General features: G+C 36.8%; 1 protein-coding gene across 1 annotated transcript; it reads right to left on the bottom strand.

The window, feature by feature from the left end:
- Positions 1–9,480: 9,480 nt before the first annotated feature.
- On the bottom strand, positions 9,481–10,118 carry LOC141590391 (putative mitochondrial protein AtMg00860). The gene is made up of 2 exons (XM_074410987.1): positions 9,733–10,118; positions 9,481–9,526 (listed from the first exon to the last, which is right to left on the bottom strand). The coding sequence occupies exons 1-2, from the start codon at positions 10,116–10,118 to the stop codon at positions 9,481–9,483; spliced, it is 432 nt and encodes a 143-aa protein (XP_074267088.1).
- Between the last annotated feature and the right edge of the window lie 6,996 nt (positions 10,119–17,114).

The following is a 17,114-nucleotide window of genomic DNA, read 5'->3' as shown; positions in this document are numbered from 1 at the left end:
ATATACACTAACATACTCATATATGTCTTAATTAATTTGTCATAAAATTAAATACGGATTTTATGCATGCAAACAATATGAAAAAAAGAGGAGAAATCATGTTCTTACATTGGTGATTTCGGTTTTATTGGGCACAAAAGAAATCTCCTTTTCTTTTGTTCTTGAACTTTCCTAAGATGGAAGAACAAGATCCAAGTGTAGGATCTCTCCTTAGGATTAATACCCAAAGCTTTCTCTTAATTAAGATTAATATTATGAGAACTAGTACAATATTAATCTAGAAAAAAATTGACCCAAAAATATTATAATACTCTTAATATTTTCGGTTTATAGAGAGAAGAAGAAGAGATTTATTTTTCTCTCTAGAATACTAATTTTGGATGAGTGAATGAATGAATGATAATTTACAACATTTTGTATATTATTAGGTAAAAATTATGAAAAACCATGATGGGTTTTTGTCTTCTCAAAACCGTGTAAGAGGAGGGATTTTGGGGAGCCAATGCATGCACACATTTGTCTTCACAATGAGTATTAGGGTTGCATGGCTAGGAATGTAGGTAATCATTGTGTTCTCTTATTAATTAAACAAACACAATATTAGCTTTAATCACCCCTTAATTTCGGTACACATGATAATATGGGATCCATATTATTTTTGTCAATTTGTCAATATGTAGCATGTCACATGTCACATAAATTTATTATGCATTTTTAACATATTAAAAATCAACGTATTATTAAAAATACGTCACATACAAAATTGACTTAGCAATATCATAATTACTTGTACCAAAATATTGTTACCATTTATAAATCACAACAGATTGTATTTATAATAATTCATTCAATTTTTGATTGTTTCTTTAAACAATAATTTCATCCGAGTAATTATACAATTTGATTACTCAGACCGTATCTCATTTAATCACATTTCAATTTGATACGTAAATTTTACTTCCAAAATCGTCCGTCAATTTTTAAGTAATTTAATTAACTCGTAACAATATACGATTAATCAAATAATCAATTAAGAGTGTTGCCCTATAGGTATGACCTAGGGGGTCAAATGATCACCACCGTCGCACGACAGTAATGTCAAACTCTAGTCAGCCAATCATTACCGATATATGTTGACCAGTTGACAGTAACAATATTACTTCCCAATTGTATTCTTTATAATGAGGTTTAAACATGTGATCATCATGATCAATAGTCGTGATCGCATTATTGTCGGAGGACACATATTCCAACAATCTCCCACTTGTCCTCGACAAGTGTGCGTCACCAATTATCTTGTCCTATTACTATCTCCCACTCAATGCAAGGTGTCTTTCAGGTCGTACTTGCAAGTGATCATATCGAGAGTGGTTTCCTCGATCTGGAGAATAACTGATTGACCGGACTTATCTATCATAGATACTTTCCGAGCGTGGCCACGCATTTCCAGTTCATTACTCCTCGAGTGGCCCTGAGATATTGTTATAACCCTGACTAGGGGTGGACAATTCCTATCGCACTCATTCCCTTCGACTAGCCACAGCCATCATAACCCAAAATATGCCCATTTGACCCCATTTACGAAGGTCGTAGTAACACAAATCAAAGTTAATCGAAATCGTGCCATCTTAGGTGATTAGTCTTTAGTCAAAAGAATCGACTCATTTGAATACTATAGTAGCTCTCGCCACGACCAGGCTATATAAATTTGCCAGAACTCTATAAGCGGTCATTAGGCCCGACAAAATGTTCCTAATGATAGCTTCCGCCTATGTGATCGACTAGTCATCTCACATGACTCTATGGCACTTGAACTTGCCATCAATCGCATCACACTCTAGTCACTTCGAGACGTCACCTCATATAAGTAACTATGGGCAAATACAATGTTAATCCATGTTCATTTTAACGGGGTTCAATTGTCTCTATAACCCGTTTGGATATAACAATGTACAAGGTGAGTTAATAATAACTCAAACGACAAATGTCGACATCACACTCGGGTAGTCAATATCATATTACAACCTTGTGATGTATATCGTAAGTGTAAACACTTATTGATTGCAATGGAAGTTTAACATGCCATGTGTCCATGTGTTCAAACTTCTTACACTTGCAATTTCCTTTACATTCATGTTCTCTCTTATAGCATGAATCTTACCAAGTACACATCAAGGTTCCCGACCTTGGTTTCGGTTCTTTAACTTGAAAGAACTTTCTTATCGACTATCACATAACGAACGAATTTGTGATGAATGATATAACTTGTACTGATCAAGTATTCCATCCACACACAATGCACTAGGTATATGTTTTGTAGAATCTTGTAACAATTGTCAAGATTATTAGCTTAGCACTTCTCACAAGTCCTAGCTTAACTAGGAAAGATTATTTTTGAATAACCTCTTATTCAACCAAGCATCTTTCCAAAACTTCTCATTTCTCTTTCTAGGCTTGAAAGAATTGGGATTCTCATGAATCCTTATATGTGCTCGGATTTTCTATAATATGTGCAACCTCTTGACACACAATGGAACATTCCGTCAAACACTGAAATCGCTCATCGGATTCTACTTGAGAATTCATGACGTTTCTATTATGGCTCACCAATCAATCATCATGCTCTTATGCATATGATTCATATTTGGACATGTACATGATTATTCTAATGGCGGAAACATTAGTTACTAATAATCATGAGATCAACCGTTCATAGGTTCAATGAACGACCATGACTGCTAATGGCAATTCCATTTTCATCTACATGAACAACCTATGTGAATGTTGATGCGATGTGTATCTCTTAATACTAATCCAACATCTCTTGATGTAATTGGATTCATCATAGTCCATTTTCATCCAGAATTGAAAACTCAAAAGCTTCTTTATGAAAGAAGGTATTAGCTCGTCATTCTTTAATGAGTGATGAGTTGTAAACATTCAAGGATGATAGCTCCCACTAAATTCCATGTCTTCACATGAGAATTTCCTAACTCCCACTCAATTCTACACATTTCGAAAGTGACTTCTCAATCGAAGTTTATCAAGAATTGAAATATAAATTGCATTGCCAAGTTATTAGGATAAAACCATATATGTTCCCATCATATCCTTTCAAAATACTTATTTTGAAGTGGTCTCATCTTAACCTTACGGAAAGAGATTTTAAATCTCCAACACACTCATGTCATAATGATGTGTAGCAACGTCATTATTCAAATATAAATAATATCTAGAATACGTCCTTCGAAAATACCCTTTTGGAAGGAGGTTTAACCATTTCATATTGAGGTTAAGCAATGACATTTGCGTGGTTAGAACTTGGCTATTGAAGATATCGGTATATCAATCTTTGCAACTCGATCATAACTAGTATGTAACTTTGATTCATTTAGGCTCTTAAGTAAATCTCAAGGTTGAAACTATTGGTCAAAAATTTCATAAACTTAGTCAAAAACTTGTTAAGACTTTTCATTAGTCATTTTTCTTCCAAAACTTTCTTTTGGTCTCCTCGTGTAGTTATCTTGAGAATATACTCTTATGATTACTTCACTTGGTCTCTTTAGTCATATAGAACTAACTTGAGACCATAGATCTCATCTATTTGGCATACTATGTAAATAGATACATCTTCATTCAAATCATTCTCTCTTGCGTAGATCTTTATTTACACAAGTACACAATTTTATCTTGCCTTGTGTGTTGTGTCCTCATTTTTCTCCCACTCTATCTTTAGAATAAATACACTATAGATTCAAAGATAGCATATGAGACACGAATTAATGATGTTGAAGTATAAGGAGAAGTATCTCATAGATAGACTAATGGTTATTGATTTCATATGTGTACTTGGTGATTGACATTCCTTTAAGAGAGTTCATAGACTCAAAATCGCTTTATAGATAGACTAATGTACTTGGTGATTTCATGTGGACATATAACGAAACCCGTCATTATATTTGTCTATTAGATCACTTTAAGTGAATAATCTTATGTTCCTAAGAGCAAGCATTTAAAGATGAAATTTTAGAACATAAAGGATAAATGATAAAACGGGTGACTTGGGTTGCAAACCAAGTCACTATCATCCAAAATACAAACCATTATCCAAAATACCTTTCCATGTCGAACACGGAAACTTAAAGTTCTAAAAATCCAAAACATGACTTAAAATAAGACAATGAAAAGCAAAACTCCATAAAAGCTATCCTTAGCTTCTCCATGGTTTCTTATGCTTGCTTTTCCTTTCCCTTGTCTTTGCTTGGTGGAGGCCCTATTTACAATAAAAAGGGAGATACATTATCACAACTTTGCATCATAATACCATAGTTGAATTTAGAAACATAAAAGAAGGTTAGTCATTTACCTACTGGAGTGATCTTTCCAGTTTTGATATCACCAAGGTATTTGGAACAATTTCTTTTCCAATGTCCCATACCATTACAATAATGGCATTTATCAAGAGGACCCTTCTTGACTTTTGAGGTGCTAGCTTCATTAGGCTTAGCTTTGGTGAATGTGGGAGCTAGCTTCTTGCCCTTTCTCCCATTCTTCTTGAACTTCCCCTTACTCTTAGTGCTTATGTTAAGCACATCCTTGGAGGGTTCACATTTAACCCCATGTCCCTCTCGGCTTGCACAAGTAACTTGTGAAACTCCTCAAGAGACACGTCCTTGTCTTGCATGTTAAAATTCACCCGGAATTGCACATATGCCTTGACTTTGGACAAGGAGTGTAGAATCCTATCTACGATGAGTTCTTTATGGATTTCAACCTTTTGAATTTTCAAGGTCTCGACAAGCTCCAATAGTTTGAGCACATGAGGGCTAACCTTTTGGCCCTCTTTGAAGTCGAGATCAAAGAATGCCGCGGCCGCCTCATATTGGACGATCCGCGGAGTTTGTGAAAACATGGTCACAAGTTTGGAGTAAATCTCATTAGCATTGCCCATTTTAAAGGCTCTCCTTTGGAGGTCCGCCTCCATCGCAAATATCAAGACATTTTTCATTGCGGCGGACTCCTTTTGGTAAGCCTCATATGCTTCCCTAGTGGCCGCGGTGGACCTAGTGGAGGGTTCGGGTGGAGAGGCCTCGGTGAGGTAACGAAGCTTGTTGTCACCTTCGGCGGCTAATTTGAGTTGGGCATCCCAATCGGAGAAATTTGACCCATTCTTTTCAAGTTTACATCGATCCATAAAGGATCGGAGCCATGATGAACTAGCGAGAGGTGTGGCGTTAGGAGTTGGTGTTGGTGTTGCCATTTGTTATGAAAAAGAAGTGGTCTACAAAACAAAATATAAGGAGTAAAAAAAAAACAAATGTCGTTTTAATAATACTCGTAAAAATATATGATTTAAACAAGTTTTATGCATTTTTCTAGTGACCTCTACCCAACTAGATAAATGATTCCAAGACCCAAATTCATATCGACTTAGGCACGGTAGGGCCGATTCATCCTTTATCAATATAACTCGGTGGATTAACGTTTAATCGATTCTACTTTTAGAACTCTTGGTTGATAATATTACATTAACAATTATCTTTAGCCCAAAACACATTCGACAAGGGCACGGTAGAGCCGATACATCCCTTATCAAAAACTTTTGTTGAGTTCAATCCAAATTTCGAATAAATGTGTCCATGATCCAAATCCATATCAACTTGGGCACGGTAGGGCCGATTCATCCCTTATCAACACGAATTCGGTGGATTAACATTCATCACCCACTTCCCCTACGTAACAAGGTTTGTACCCCGGTAGGGCCGAGTGCACTCCCTCGCGAAATAGGTTTTCATGGTTTCTACTATTTGGTAAGGCTATGTCTCAATTGATTGTTTTAGCGAGAGGTCATGTCAATTTATTATCTATCACGTTTTAAGTGAACTAAAGCGGTGAACTACGATAATTCTAATTGACACGGTCGATAAACTCGATAAAATAAGGATGCATGTTTTAGTTATGGCGATTTAGCGATGCATGCGACATAAAATAAAATGCAAGCATAAAAATAAATAAATCCTAGTATGGCCTTTCCTAAAATAGAAAAACTATTTAACTATTACATATTCGGAAACCAACTCCATTGGTCCCTTGAACTTCGGTTGTGGCACGCATCTCGAGGTAACACCGTCTTTATGTATCGCCATTCTTGAAGAAATCCGTCTTTGGGAACTCCGGAATGAATAAAATTACATAATAAATTACATAATTTCCTATTATACATTTGTAACTTAAAATTAAATAAATCTATTAAATTACAAAACGGTGATACGAGATCACAATAAAAAAATTACAACCGAATCGATATTCCCATACATTTCGGGAAATACCAATTAAAATCTAAGGCCATACTAAGTAAAATTACATAATTCAAAATTACATAATTAAAATTATGACAATCATAAAGGAAAAATGCAGCATTATAATATGTATGAACATGCTCAATTTTATGCTAAATCGCCTTTAATTAGCCAATATCGTATATTACTCGGTTTTTACGGATTTACGTGATTTCAACATTTTTATAATCACAAAAATACATAAACTCATATTTATGCATAAGTTAATTACCCTAACCTCTTAGGACTCAAAATTTAGTCTTCACTAATAATTTGACCATAATTAACCCATATTTTATAAAATTGTTCATAAGAGCATGTACTATAGAGAGGAGGGTTTAATCCTCTTATTTCTTATCTCTCCCTCTAATTTTTTGACACCTCATCCTCTCTTTCTTCCACTACATTTTCCACTATCTACATCCTCTTCCTCTTCCCTTCTTCTATTTTTCTCCCACAATAAAGAGGATCCTCTTACATTACTTTTCTTATTATTTTCATTATTGTATAATTTATATTGACTCACCTTTATATTATTTTCATAATTTACATTTAACTAAAGTTAATTTAAAAATAAAAACGGTGTTAATAAAATTAAAACTAGTAACATATAAAATTCATAACAAAATACATTAAAGGAAAATACATAAAACTTAAAATTAAATTGAGATACATATTTTTAATCTATGTTCGAGCCTTGAAACTTAGTCCATATATGCTCGACCAAATCGTTCTTTAAAGACATATGTATTTGTTTGTCATGTAGTTCTTCCCTCCTAGCCATAAAGTTGTGTAAATTTCTCTCCGCGTACATTCCAGGAGTAACAACAAATGACTCGGGAACAGTAGTAGATGAGTCAACATCATTTTCGAGTAATTCTTGAGCATATTCTCGTGGGTCTGTATAATGTAGATACTCATCTCGTTCATCTTCCACGATCATGTTGTGCATAATAATACATGCCATCATTATTTTCCACAATAAATCAACACTCCATGCTAAAGCTGGATGACGTATAATTGCCCATCGAGCTTGTAGTACCCCGAAGGCGCGCTCAACGTCTTTTCTAGCACTTTCTTGAAATTTAGTGAACAATTTTTGTTTAGGGGTTTGGGGAGCAGTTATCGCATCGATGAATGCTGCCCATTTTGGATATATTCCATCTGTTAAATAATACCCTGTATGGTACGTATTTCCATTCACCGTGTAGGTAACTTTTGGAGCTTGACCATTTAACACATCATCAAATACAGGGGACCGCTGAAGTACGTTGATATCATTATTTGACCCGGGTGTCCCGAAAAACGCATGCCAGATCCACAGGTCCCTAGAAGCAACAGCTTCTAAGATTATAGTGGCGGTTCGTGATCTTCCTTGATACATCCCTTTCCATGCACGTGGACAATTTTTCCACTCCCAATGCATGCAATCAATACTGCCCATTAAGCCGGGAAAACCACGACGTTCTCCGTCACGAAGGAGACGATTAATGTCTTCAGTTGTTGGCCTTCTTAAGTACTCACTGGAAAATTGAGATATAATTCCTTCGACAAAATGTGAAAGAGAATCTCGTACAGTAGTAACGCCCAACTTAAGATATTCGTCAGCTTGATCAGCCGCGGTGCCATAAGCTAACATTCTTATTGCCGCTGTGCATTTTTGCACACTTGAAGCACCTAGTCGTCCTGGTGCATTCGGGTTTTGTTGGAAGTGTCTGTAATTTGCACTTAAGACACTCACAATACGCATGAAAACACGGCGTCGCATGCGAAACCTCCGTCTAAACATGTGTTCATTATATATTGGTTGACTACTAAAGTAGTCCATAAGCTATAAACTTCAAATAAATCACAAAATTTCAAATAAATTCAAAATTTGAAATTTAAACTTATGAACATTCTGGAAAAATACCATGACACTCATAATGTTCAAAAACTTAGGTTAAAAAATTCGAAAATTTTCCGGAAAAACAATGTTGCGGTTTATCGATTTTTTAATAAAATAATCATAAAAAAAACATGGAAAAATTATATTCATTAACTTTTCAATTTTAGATCTGAAAAAGATAATAAAATGAACCATTAGACGTTTTTCCTAAGTCATAGATTATGTTTTATTAATTTTTCACTAATAATGTCACTATTTATGCTATTTTTCTTCAAAAATCCATAAATCATGCAAAAAGACTTATTTATAGCCAATTATTTTACACACATATTGTAAAATTGCATGTGACAACATATTAATTTTCTATGACCAGATTCGAAATTTATCTTATATTAACCTATTTTTCACCTAAATCCGAATTTAATAATGAAAAATTCATTTTTCGAGCATAACAAGTCCAAAAATTATGAAAATTTACAGGTTATCTCAAAATAATATATTTGACAACATATCCAAAAATCAATGGAAAATTCAAAGTATAGCTAATTTTAGACCAAAAATGACATTTTTACTCATAAAATCACATTTAAATGCCATTATTGTAAATTATGAACAATAAAAAACCGTAAATTTAACCAAAATATCCTAAAACATTTTAGGACCAGAAATATTAACATGCATGGATTAATTTCGTGATATATCATAATAACACAAATTTTACAAGTTTTATATGTTATTCTTATAACTCGGAAAAACTTTTAACCGATTTGCATGCAAACAACCGTGGCTCTTGATACCGATTGAAGGAAATGTAGATCTATATACACTAACATACTCATATATGTCTTAATTAATTTGTCATAAAATTAAATACGGATTTTATGCATGCAAACAATATGAAAAAAAGAGGAGAAATCATGTTCTTACATTGGTGATTTCGGTTTTATTGGGCACAAAAGAAATCTCCTTTTCTTTTGTTCTTGAGCTTTCCTAAGATGGAAGAACAAGATCCAAGTGTAGGATCTCTCCTTAGGATTAATACCCAAAGCTTTCTCTTAATTAAGATTAATATTATGAGAACTAGTACAATATTAATCTAGAAAAAAATTGACCCAAAAATATTATAATACTCTTAATATTTTCGGTTTATAGAGAGAAGAAAAAGAGATTTATTTTTCTCTCTAGAATACTAATTTTGGATGAGTGAATGAATGAATGATAATTTACAACATTTTGTATATTATTAGGTAAAAATTATGAAAAACCATGAGGGTCCATCTCGACATTCTTCCATTTAGCACTGGTTTTTCAAACAAGAACTTGATCAGGTCCATTTTTGAGTAGACACTCACACTGTAGCTAAGCATGTAATGTCTTAATTTCTTTATTGCCCAGACTAGGGCCAAACACGTCTTTTTAAGAGGTGTATAATTTACTTCATAGTCTAAGAACTTTTTACTGATGTAGTAAATAGCTCTTTCTTCTTTGTCAACTATTTGGGCTAACATAGCCCCCATTGCTATATCCGTAACAGTTAGATATAGTGATAACGGCAGCCCGGCTACTGGTGGGCTTAATACTGGTAGAGAAGATAACACTTCCTTTATCTTATCGAATGCGGCTTGACACTGGTCATCCCACATAACATGCTCTCCGACCTTTAGTTTCTTAAAGGTCGGCTCACAAATTATGGTCAATTTCGCGACGAAATGGCTTATGTATTGAACTCTTCCCAGGAAACCTCGAATTTCTTTCTCGGTCTCGGGATGGGGCATTTCCATAATGGCTTTTATCTTTGATGGGTCTACTTCGATGCCACGGTGGCTAACGATATGACCCAACAGTTTGCCAGAGGTGACCCCGAAAGCACACTTCTGCGGATTCAGTCTCATGTTGTACTTTCGTAATCTTCCAAGAATTTTCGTAGTGCCCCAAGATGGCCACTACTCTCCTTTGACTTGACTATCATGGCATCGACATAAACTTCATCTTCTTTGTGCATCATATAATGTAGCAACGTCGTTGCTGTTCTCTGGTACGTTGCCCCGACATTTATCAAACCGAAAGGCATTACTGTATAACAATAGGTTCCCCATTGTGACGTAAATGTTGTCTTATGCATGTCTTCCTCGGCCATCTCAATGTGATTGTAACCGGAATATCCATCCATGAAATATAGTAATGCATGATTTGCGGTATTGTCAACCAAGATATCGATGTGAGGTAATGTATAGTCATCCTTCGGACTAGCTTTGTTCAGATCCCGAAAGTCCACGCACACGCAAACCTTACCATCTTTTTTCGGTACTGTCACTACATTGGCGACCCAAACAGAATATTCTGGCACCATGATGAACCCGGCTTTGAGCAGTTTATCAATTTCTTCCTTAACTTTTAAAAACCACTCGAACGTATTCTCGCGTAGCTTCGCTTTACTCGTTTGAACCTGGTTTGATCGGGATCCTGTGCTCTACAATTTCCCTATCAATTCCTGGCATGTCTTTGTAAGACCATACGAAAACATCTTTGAACTCAATCAGCAGGGCAATGAACCATTGTCTCTCTACGGGATCTAAGGTAGTTCCTATCTTAAGCTCTTGTGGTTCTAGGGTGGTTCCCACATTGATAGTTTTGGTATCTTCGACACCGAGTTTCTTTGGTCGTATTTTTCTAACCCTTTAACCAATTGTGGAGGTGATTCTACTGAAGGAAATGTAGATCTATATACACTAACATACTCATATATGTCTTAATTAATTTGTCATAAAATTAAATACGGATTTTATGCATGCAAACAATATGAAAAAAAGAGGAGAAATCATGTTCTTACATTGGTGATTTCGGTTTTATTGGGCACAAAAGAAATCTCCTTTTCTTTTGTTCTTGAACTTTCCTAAGATGGAAGAACAAGATCCAAGTGTAGGATCTCTCCTTAGGATTAATACCCAAAGCTTTCTCTTAATTAAGATTAATATTATGAGAACTAGTACAATATTAATCTAGAAAAAAATTGACCCAAAAATATTATAATACTCTTAATATTTTCGGTTTATAGAGAGAAGAAGAAGAGATTTATTTTTCTCTCTAGAATACTAATTTTGGATGAGTGAATGAATGAATGATAATTTACAACATTTTGTATATTATTAGGTAAAAATTATGAAAAACCATGATGGGTTTTTGTCTTCTCAAAACCGTGTAAGAGGAGGGATTTTGGGGAGCCAATGCATGCACACATTTGTCTTCACAATGAGTATTAGGGTTGCATGGCTAGGAATGTAGGTAATCATTGTGTTCTCTTATTAATTAAACAAACACAATATTAGCTTTAATCACCCCTAAATTTATTATGCATTTTTAACATATTAAAAATCAATGTATTATTAAAAATACGTCACATACAAAATTGACTTAGCAATATCATAATTACTTGTACCAAAATATTTTTACCATTTATAAATCACAACAGATTGTATTTATAATAATTCATTCAATTTTTGATTGTTTCTTTAAACAATAATTTCATCCGAGTAATTATACAATTTGATTACTCAGACCGTATCTCATTTAATCACATTTCAATTTGATACGTAAATTTTACTTCCAAAATCGTCCGTCAATTTTTAAGTAAATTAACTCGTAACATTATACGATTAATCAAATAATCAATTAAGAGTGTTGCCCTATAGGTATGACCTAGGGGGTCAACTGATCACCACCGTCGCACGACAGTAATGTCAAACTCTAGTCAGCCAATCATTACCGATATATGTTGACCAATTGACAGTAACAATATTACTTCTCAATTGTATTCTTTATAATGAGGTTTAAACATGTGATCATCATGATCAATAGTCGTGATCGCATTATTGTCGGAGGACACATATTCCAACATCTACCTCCTCTTCCTCTTCTTCAACCCGTTCACCTTCGGCCTCATTCTCAATATCACTACTAAAACAATTGTTTTCAAAAATTGAATTGCAATGTAAATAAAACAATTCGTAAGCAAACTGGTTCATCTTATTATTGATTTGAAACTATGCGAAATGCGCTAACATTTGAGCCAACTGATCAGAGGTCAGTGGCGAGACAACAGAGGTACCCGAGACAGGCCTCGAGATACCAGAATTAGAAAGGGGTGCATTGAAAGGAAATACTTAGGAGGGGTGGCTTCGACACCTGACTCCTTAGACTCAAACTTAGGACTCTTATCAGACTCAGACTAAGACTCAGAACCGTCATCCTGTTTGAACATTTCTCCTTTTCCCGTAGTCAACTTGAAGAGGAGTCCCCTATTGTCGGCCCATTTAACAATTTTTCGCCATCCAGAGATAGTCCTCTTAGGATCTTCGCTCGGTGTTACCCTATTTCTTTCTTATCCTAAGAGGAGACCCAATGCCCTCCCATCTTCGATAAGGGTCGAATCGTTCTTTTCGGGTACTACGGCTAGCACGTCTTCAAGGATGTAGTAACAGTCTTGGAATATTTCAATTCCAGGAACCATCCTTTTATTCTTCCAATCGTAAATGGGTTCGGGAAAGTCCAAACATGGTTCATTTTCTCCGGCCCTCACGAAATACTCATTTAGAATCAATAGGTATGGCTCCATCTCGATTTCTCGGTCTTCGACCGATTTCTTCTTCGTTTTCAAAAGATCTTTTTCAACGGGCTCATATCCAAGCCCAAATGTTATTCCTTTTGGGACTGCTAGTTTTAGTACAATCGTGTCTTTCCTTCGGGGGTACATAGAAACACCGAAGTACTTTCCCGTTTTGAGGATTATCTCAAAAACGTGACTTCCTGTGTATAGGTCCATGTTTCCTAACTCGGAGCTAGATTTGATCATGCTTATGACTTCAGAACCACAAGTATCATTAGCGGTTTCGAGACTTACTTCGTAGGTGACATCGCCTCCGGCCACCACGATGGGTGTGGCGTCAATGGTGATGGTTCCATCTTTGAAAGGGATCTTGATCTTTCGGTGTAGGGTGGAGGACACGGCCTTTGCTGCATGGATCCACGGCCTTCCCAATAACAGATTGAATGATGAGGCTACATCGATAATTTGGAAACACACTTTCCTTTCAATGGATCCTGTTTAAATTACCAAATCGATGATTCCGGATACCTAACAGATACCTAACCATTTGGGTAGTTAAAGTGAAATCTTTCTTGTCCAGGCCCAACACGTGGGCAGTTCTTAATGGTAGGATATTGACAGCTGACCCGTCGTGTCATTGGGATGTGTTTTTGGAGGCACGCTACCGCAATATATATGGGCAAACAGTGCCTTGGGCCAAATGGAGGTATGTCTTCATCTGAAAAGGTCACGGCATTAGTGAGACGTGGTTGACTTTAGGCGACGTAGGTGACCATATCATCTGGAGTAGTACTTTGGGATACAGTCATGTTCATTAGTGCTTGCAGCAAGGCTTGACGGTGTTCAAATTATCTTAAGATTAGTAGCGAAATGGAGACATCGGCCTTAGTCTTTTGGAGCTGCTTAATGAGGGAAGCCTCTGAGGTCGACCCTTCACTAAGTGCCTCGACTAAAGTAGGTTCCTTTGAGGATCCCTTATCTGGAACATCCTTGGCAATAGAAGTGTGGGTCACCTTATCAACTCAATAGGGGCACCCAGATCGAGTCAAATGATTGGACTCAAGGACATCCTTCCTTAGTTTCAAGATTTCATCTTGGGTTCGTGGGACAATCGCCGCTTTGGTAAGGTAGATATCATCTTCATTATCGTCCCAAATTCCATGGATTTTATTCCCACTCCGGAGAATGTATGGTGTGCAGTCGATTCCGAAATCCCCAAATCAAACTTCGTTCTTCGGGCTTGGAAGGTACTTTGAATAATCAATGAACTCCTTCCCTACAAAGAAACCCTTTTGGCGAAAAACGGGCCGGATCAAATAAGTTATATCAATATTGTTTTCGACAAATACGGCATTCGTGTGATCGCCAAATGGGTTGGTCACGTTATTGGGTTTGACCGTCGGGATTGGGAGCGTTCCACTCTCGATCATATCTTGTATTTCATGTTTGAGACAGGAATAGTTGTCCGTGACATGCCCTTTGCCTTGATGGTATGAAAAATACGCGTCAGGCTTGTACCATTTATTTCGTTGTTCCAATGGTGGTTAAGAAGTTCGGCCAATGGGGTTCAATTTCCCCTGGGACATGAGTCTTTCTAAGGCGTATGTATAGGTACATCCTATGTCAGTAAATGCTCTTGTACTAGAGCATTGAGGCCTTTTGGAAGTTCCTCATGTAAGGCTAATAGCTTGAATATGGTTGGCACTAACATGTGCCTTTGATTTAGAGGAAGAGGCCCCAGTATACCCCTTTGGTTTCTCTATCTCAGCAGCTCGTAGGTCATCTTCGAATTTCCTCCCACACCTTGTCAATTCTTTGAAAGTGCTAAAGTTTTGATACTTCAATACATCACGGTAGACGGGTCGGAGATTCTTCACAAACTTATCTACCATTTCTGTTTCTTCGGGTTTTCTGGCTATCTTCACGCTCTCTGCGCGCCATCGGGCCAGGAAATCAGTGAACCCTTTCTTTTTATTTTGAGTCATAACTTCCAGAGTCCTCATAGTGGTTTGGATCTCTGCATTATGAGCATAATGTTTGCAAAACTCTACGGTGATATCCTCAAACGTAGGGTAGTTCTTTAGTTCAAGGTTATAAAACCAGGCCCTTGTGTGTTCCCTCAAAGACTGAGCAAAGATGGTAGAAAGCACACTTGCAGGTACACCTTTCAGGGCAAGGTGTAGGGTCCTCCGTTCCTTTAAACTTTGGGATGTCAGTGAGCAAAAAGTTCTTAGGGAGTTCATCTTGGACCGGAGCATAGGTCTTAGAGTTCTCATAATGGATGCTCTCCCCCTGAGAGAGCTTCAGTTGATCTTCGATAAGCTTGAACCATTTTTCTAATTCAGTCATTTCTGGTGGGATAGTAGCAATGTTTTCCCCATTGATCTTAGCCTCAATGGCTCCCAGTCGAGTCATCATCAACTCCAAAGTCTCACCCAGCTTAGTGACGGCGGCTTCCATTGCTTTCTTTCGGGTTTGAGGTGGCCTTTCTATAAGAAAAACCCCGAACCAATCAATACTCGAATCAAAATCCCCTGCACAAATAAGGACTCGACTCACAAACTTGACCTTTGAGTTAACTTGACTCAAAGACAGAACTAGACCCAGAAAATGAGCTAAGTGGCTTACTTGTAATAGGGTCACATGGGAGAGGGGTCTAGACTTAACAAGGGCTACGACTCAACTCAATTAACTTCTTGACTTGGACTTGGCATCGACTTGGTGTGACTAACGCGTGACCAAACATGGTTCATGGCTCATGGAAAACGTACTGGGTGATCTATATTGGATGTTTGGTGGTTTAACTTTGACCAAATGGTCGACATGCTTGACTTGGACCCAAAAGGTGGCTTGGGCAACCCACTAGGGTCGTGTATTGGCTACACACGCGGTTCACTTGAACATATGACATGACCAAACTTGACTCGAAACATATTCTATACTCGGGAACGGTTCAGTGGGAAAAACATTTGGGAATCGGATGATTTGAAAATGAGATTTTAAATGGGCAGCATGCCGGCTATAAAATGCTCATTTTGGTCAAAAAAACCTACATCTAATTAAGCAGCATTCCGAGTTTCAAAACATGCTTGATTTGAAGACGGTTTTCGGAAAAAAAAAACGGTTTGGACAAAAACAGTGGAGATTTTCGGAAAAAAAAACATGGAGGATGATCACATAGCACATAAGCATTCTCATATCAATCATGCATGAACCTAGACTCTTCTAAGTCTCGGCCGGTCCACTAATTGGGTTTATGCCAATGATCCACCTTATCAAAGAAAGTCAAGCCTCCCATACGTAGAAGTGTGCAATATGGTAAGAGCAAGTACTTAAAGATCTCGGGGGTACCATCTTGATATTTAAATTGGCATAGTGGACGTCACCTCCTAACCATTGAAATCGACTCAATAGGTGAGGTGGTCCTTTTAAAGTCTCAAATGGGTGCATGTATGCAAAACGAATCATAGTGTTAGTCCTATTAGCCATCATTTTCCTTTTCAAGTTACAACTCCCCAGCGGAGTCGCCAAAATGTGGATGTGGGAAAATGGAGGGTATTATCCACGGGGTTGAAAATCGTCTTGGAGTCGCCACCAAATTTAAGGAAATTTGGGAACCATTTTTGAAAATGAGATTTGAGTTCATTGTTGAAAGTACGTGATAAGAAGTTCGTTAATAAAACACCTACCCCGCCCGTTGCAATAACGGCCTCTACTTAGGACTATTTTGGCTAATTGGATAAGACTATGATCGTTGTATGAGAGTGCAAAACACCATTTTGATCCTAACATGTGAGCTTGGTTTCTAATAGTTTAATGCATTTAATCTACTTTGTCCAAGTGATTTAGCATGTGAGGTTGATTTGAACTATACTAACAAGCATTCACGACATGGCTTAGATGGGAGTGGGGGAGCCGTTGGGGAGCTAAGCTATTACAACGCAGACGATTCTCGTCGACTCAATGTGCAAACAATTGAATTAAAGATACAACTTGATCTAAGTACAATTGATAAACATGACACACGACACAAACTAGCCTACTTAGGCCTCAAAATTTGTGCCAATGGTGAGGCCACGGCTCACATAGGTCTTCGTCCTTAGCCTCATCATCGTTTTGCACACTCACTTCGATTTAATTGATTAAATACTTAAATTTAACCAACTAAAACAAAGGTGTTGTAAAATCATTTTAACTCAAAATAAAGGACTAACTTGACCCATATTTGAAATACAAATTATATTGCTTGAAATTATAAGGGAAAATTGTTAATTACAGCCTTTTA

The sequence above is a fragment of the Silene latifolia genome, chromosome 7, assembly GCF_048544455.1.
Source record: "Silene latifolia isolate original U9 population chromosome 7, ASM4854445v1, whole genome shotgun sequence".
NCBI lineage: Eukaryota > Viridiplantae > Streptophyta > Magnoliopsida > Caryophyllales > Caryophyllaceae > Silene > Silene latifolia.
This window is presented reverse-complemented; position numbering and strand designations above follow the sequence as displayed.

Excerpts from the sequence above, each read along its gene's own strand:
- LOC141590391 (XM_074410987.1), bottom strand. The coding sequence starts at position 10,118 with ATGAGACTGAATCCGCAGAAGTGTGCTTTCGGGGTCACCTCTGGCAAA. Across the intron at positions 9,527-9,732 it reads GATATAGCAATGGGGGCTAT|TGCTAAATGGAAGAATGTCG; the intron begins GTTAGCCCAAAT and ends TTGAAAAACCAG.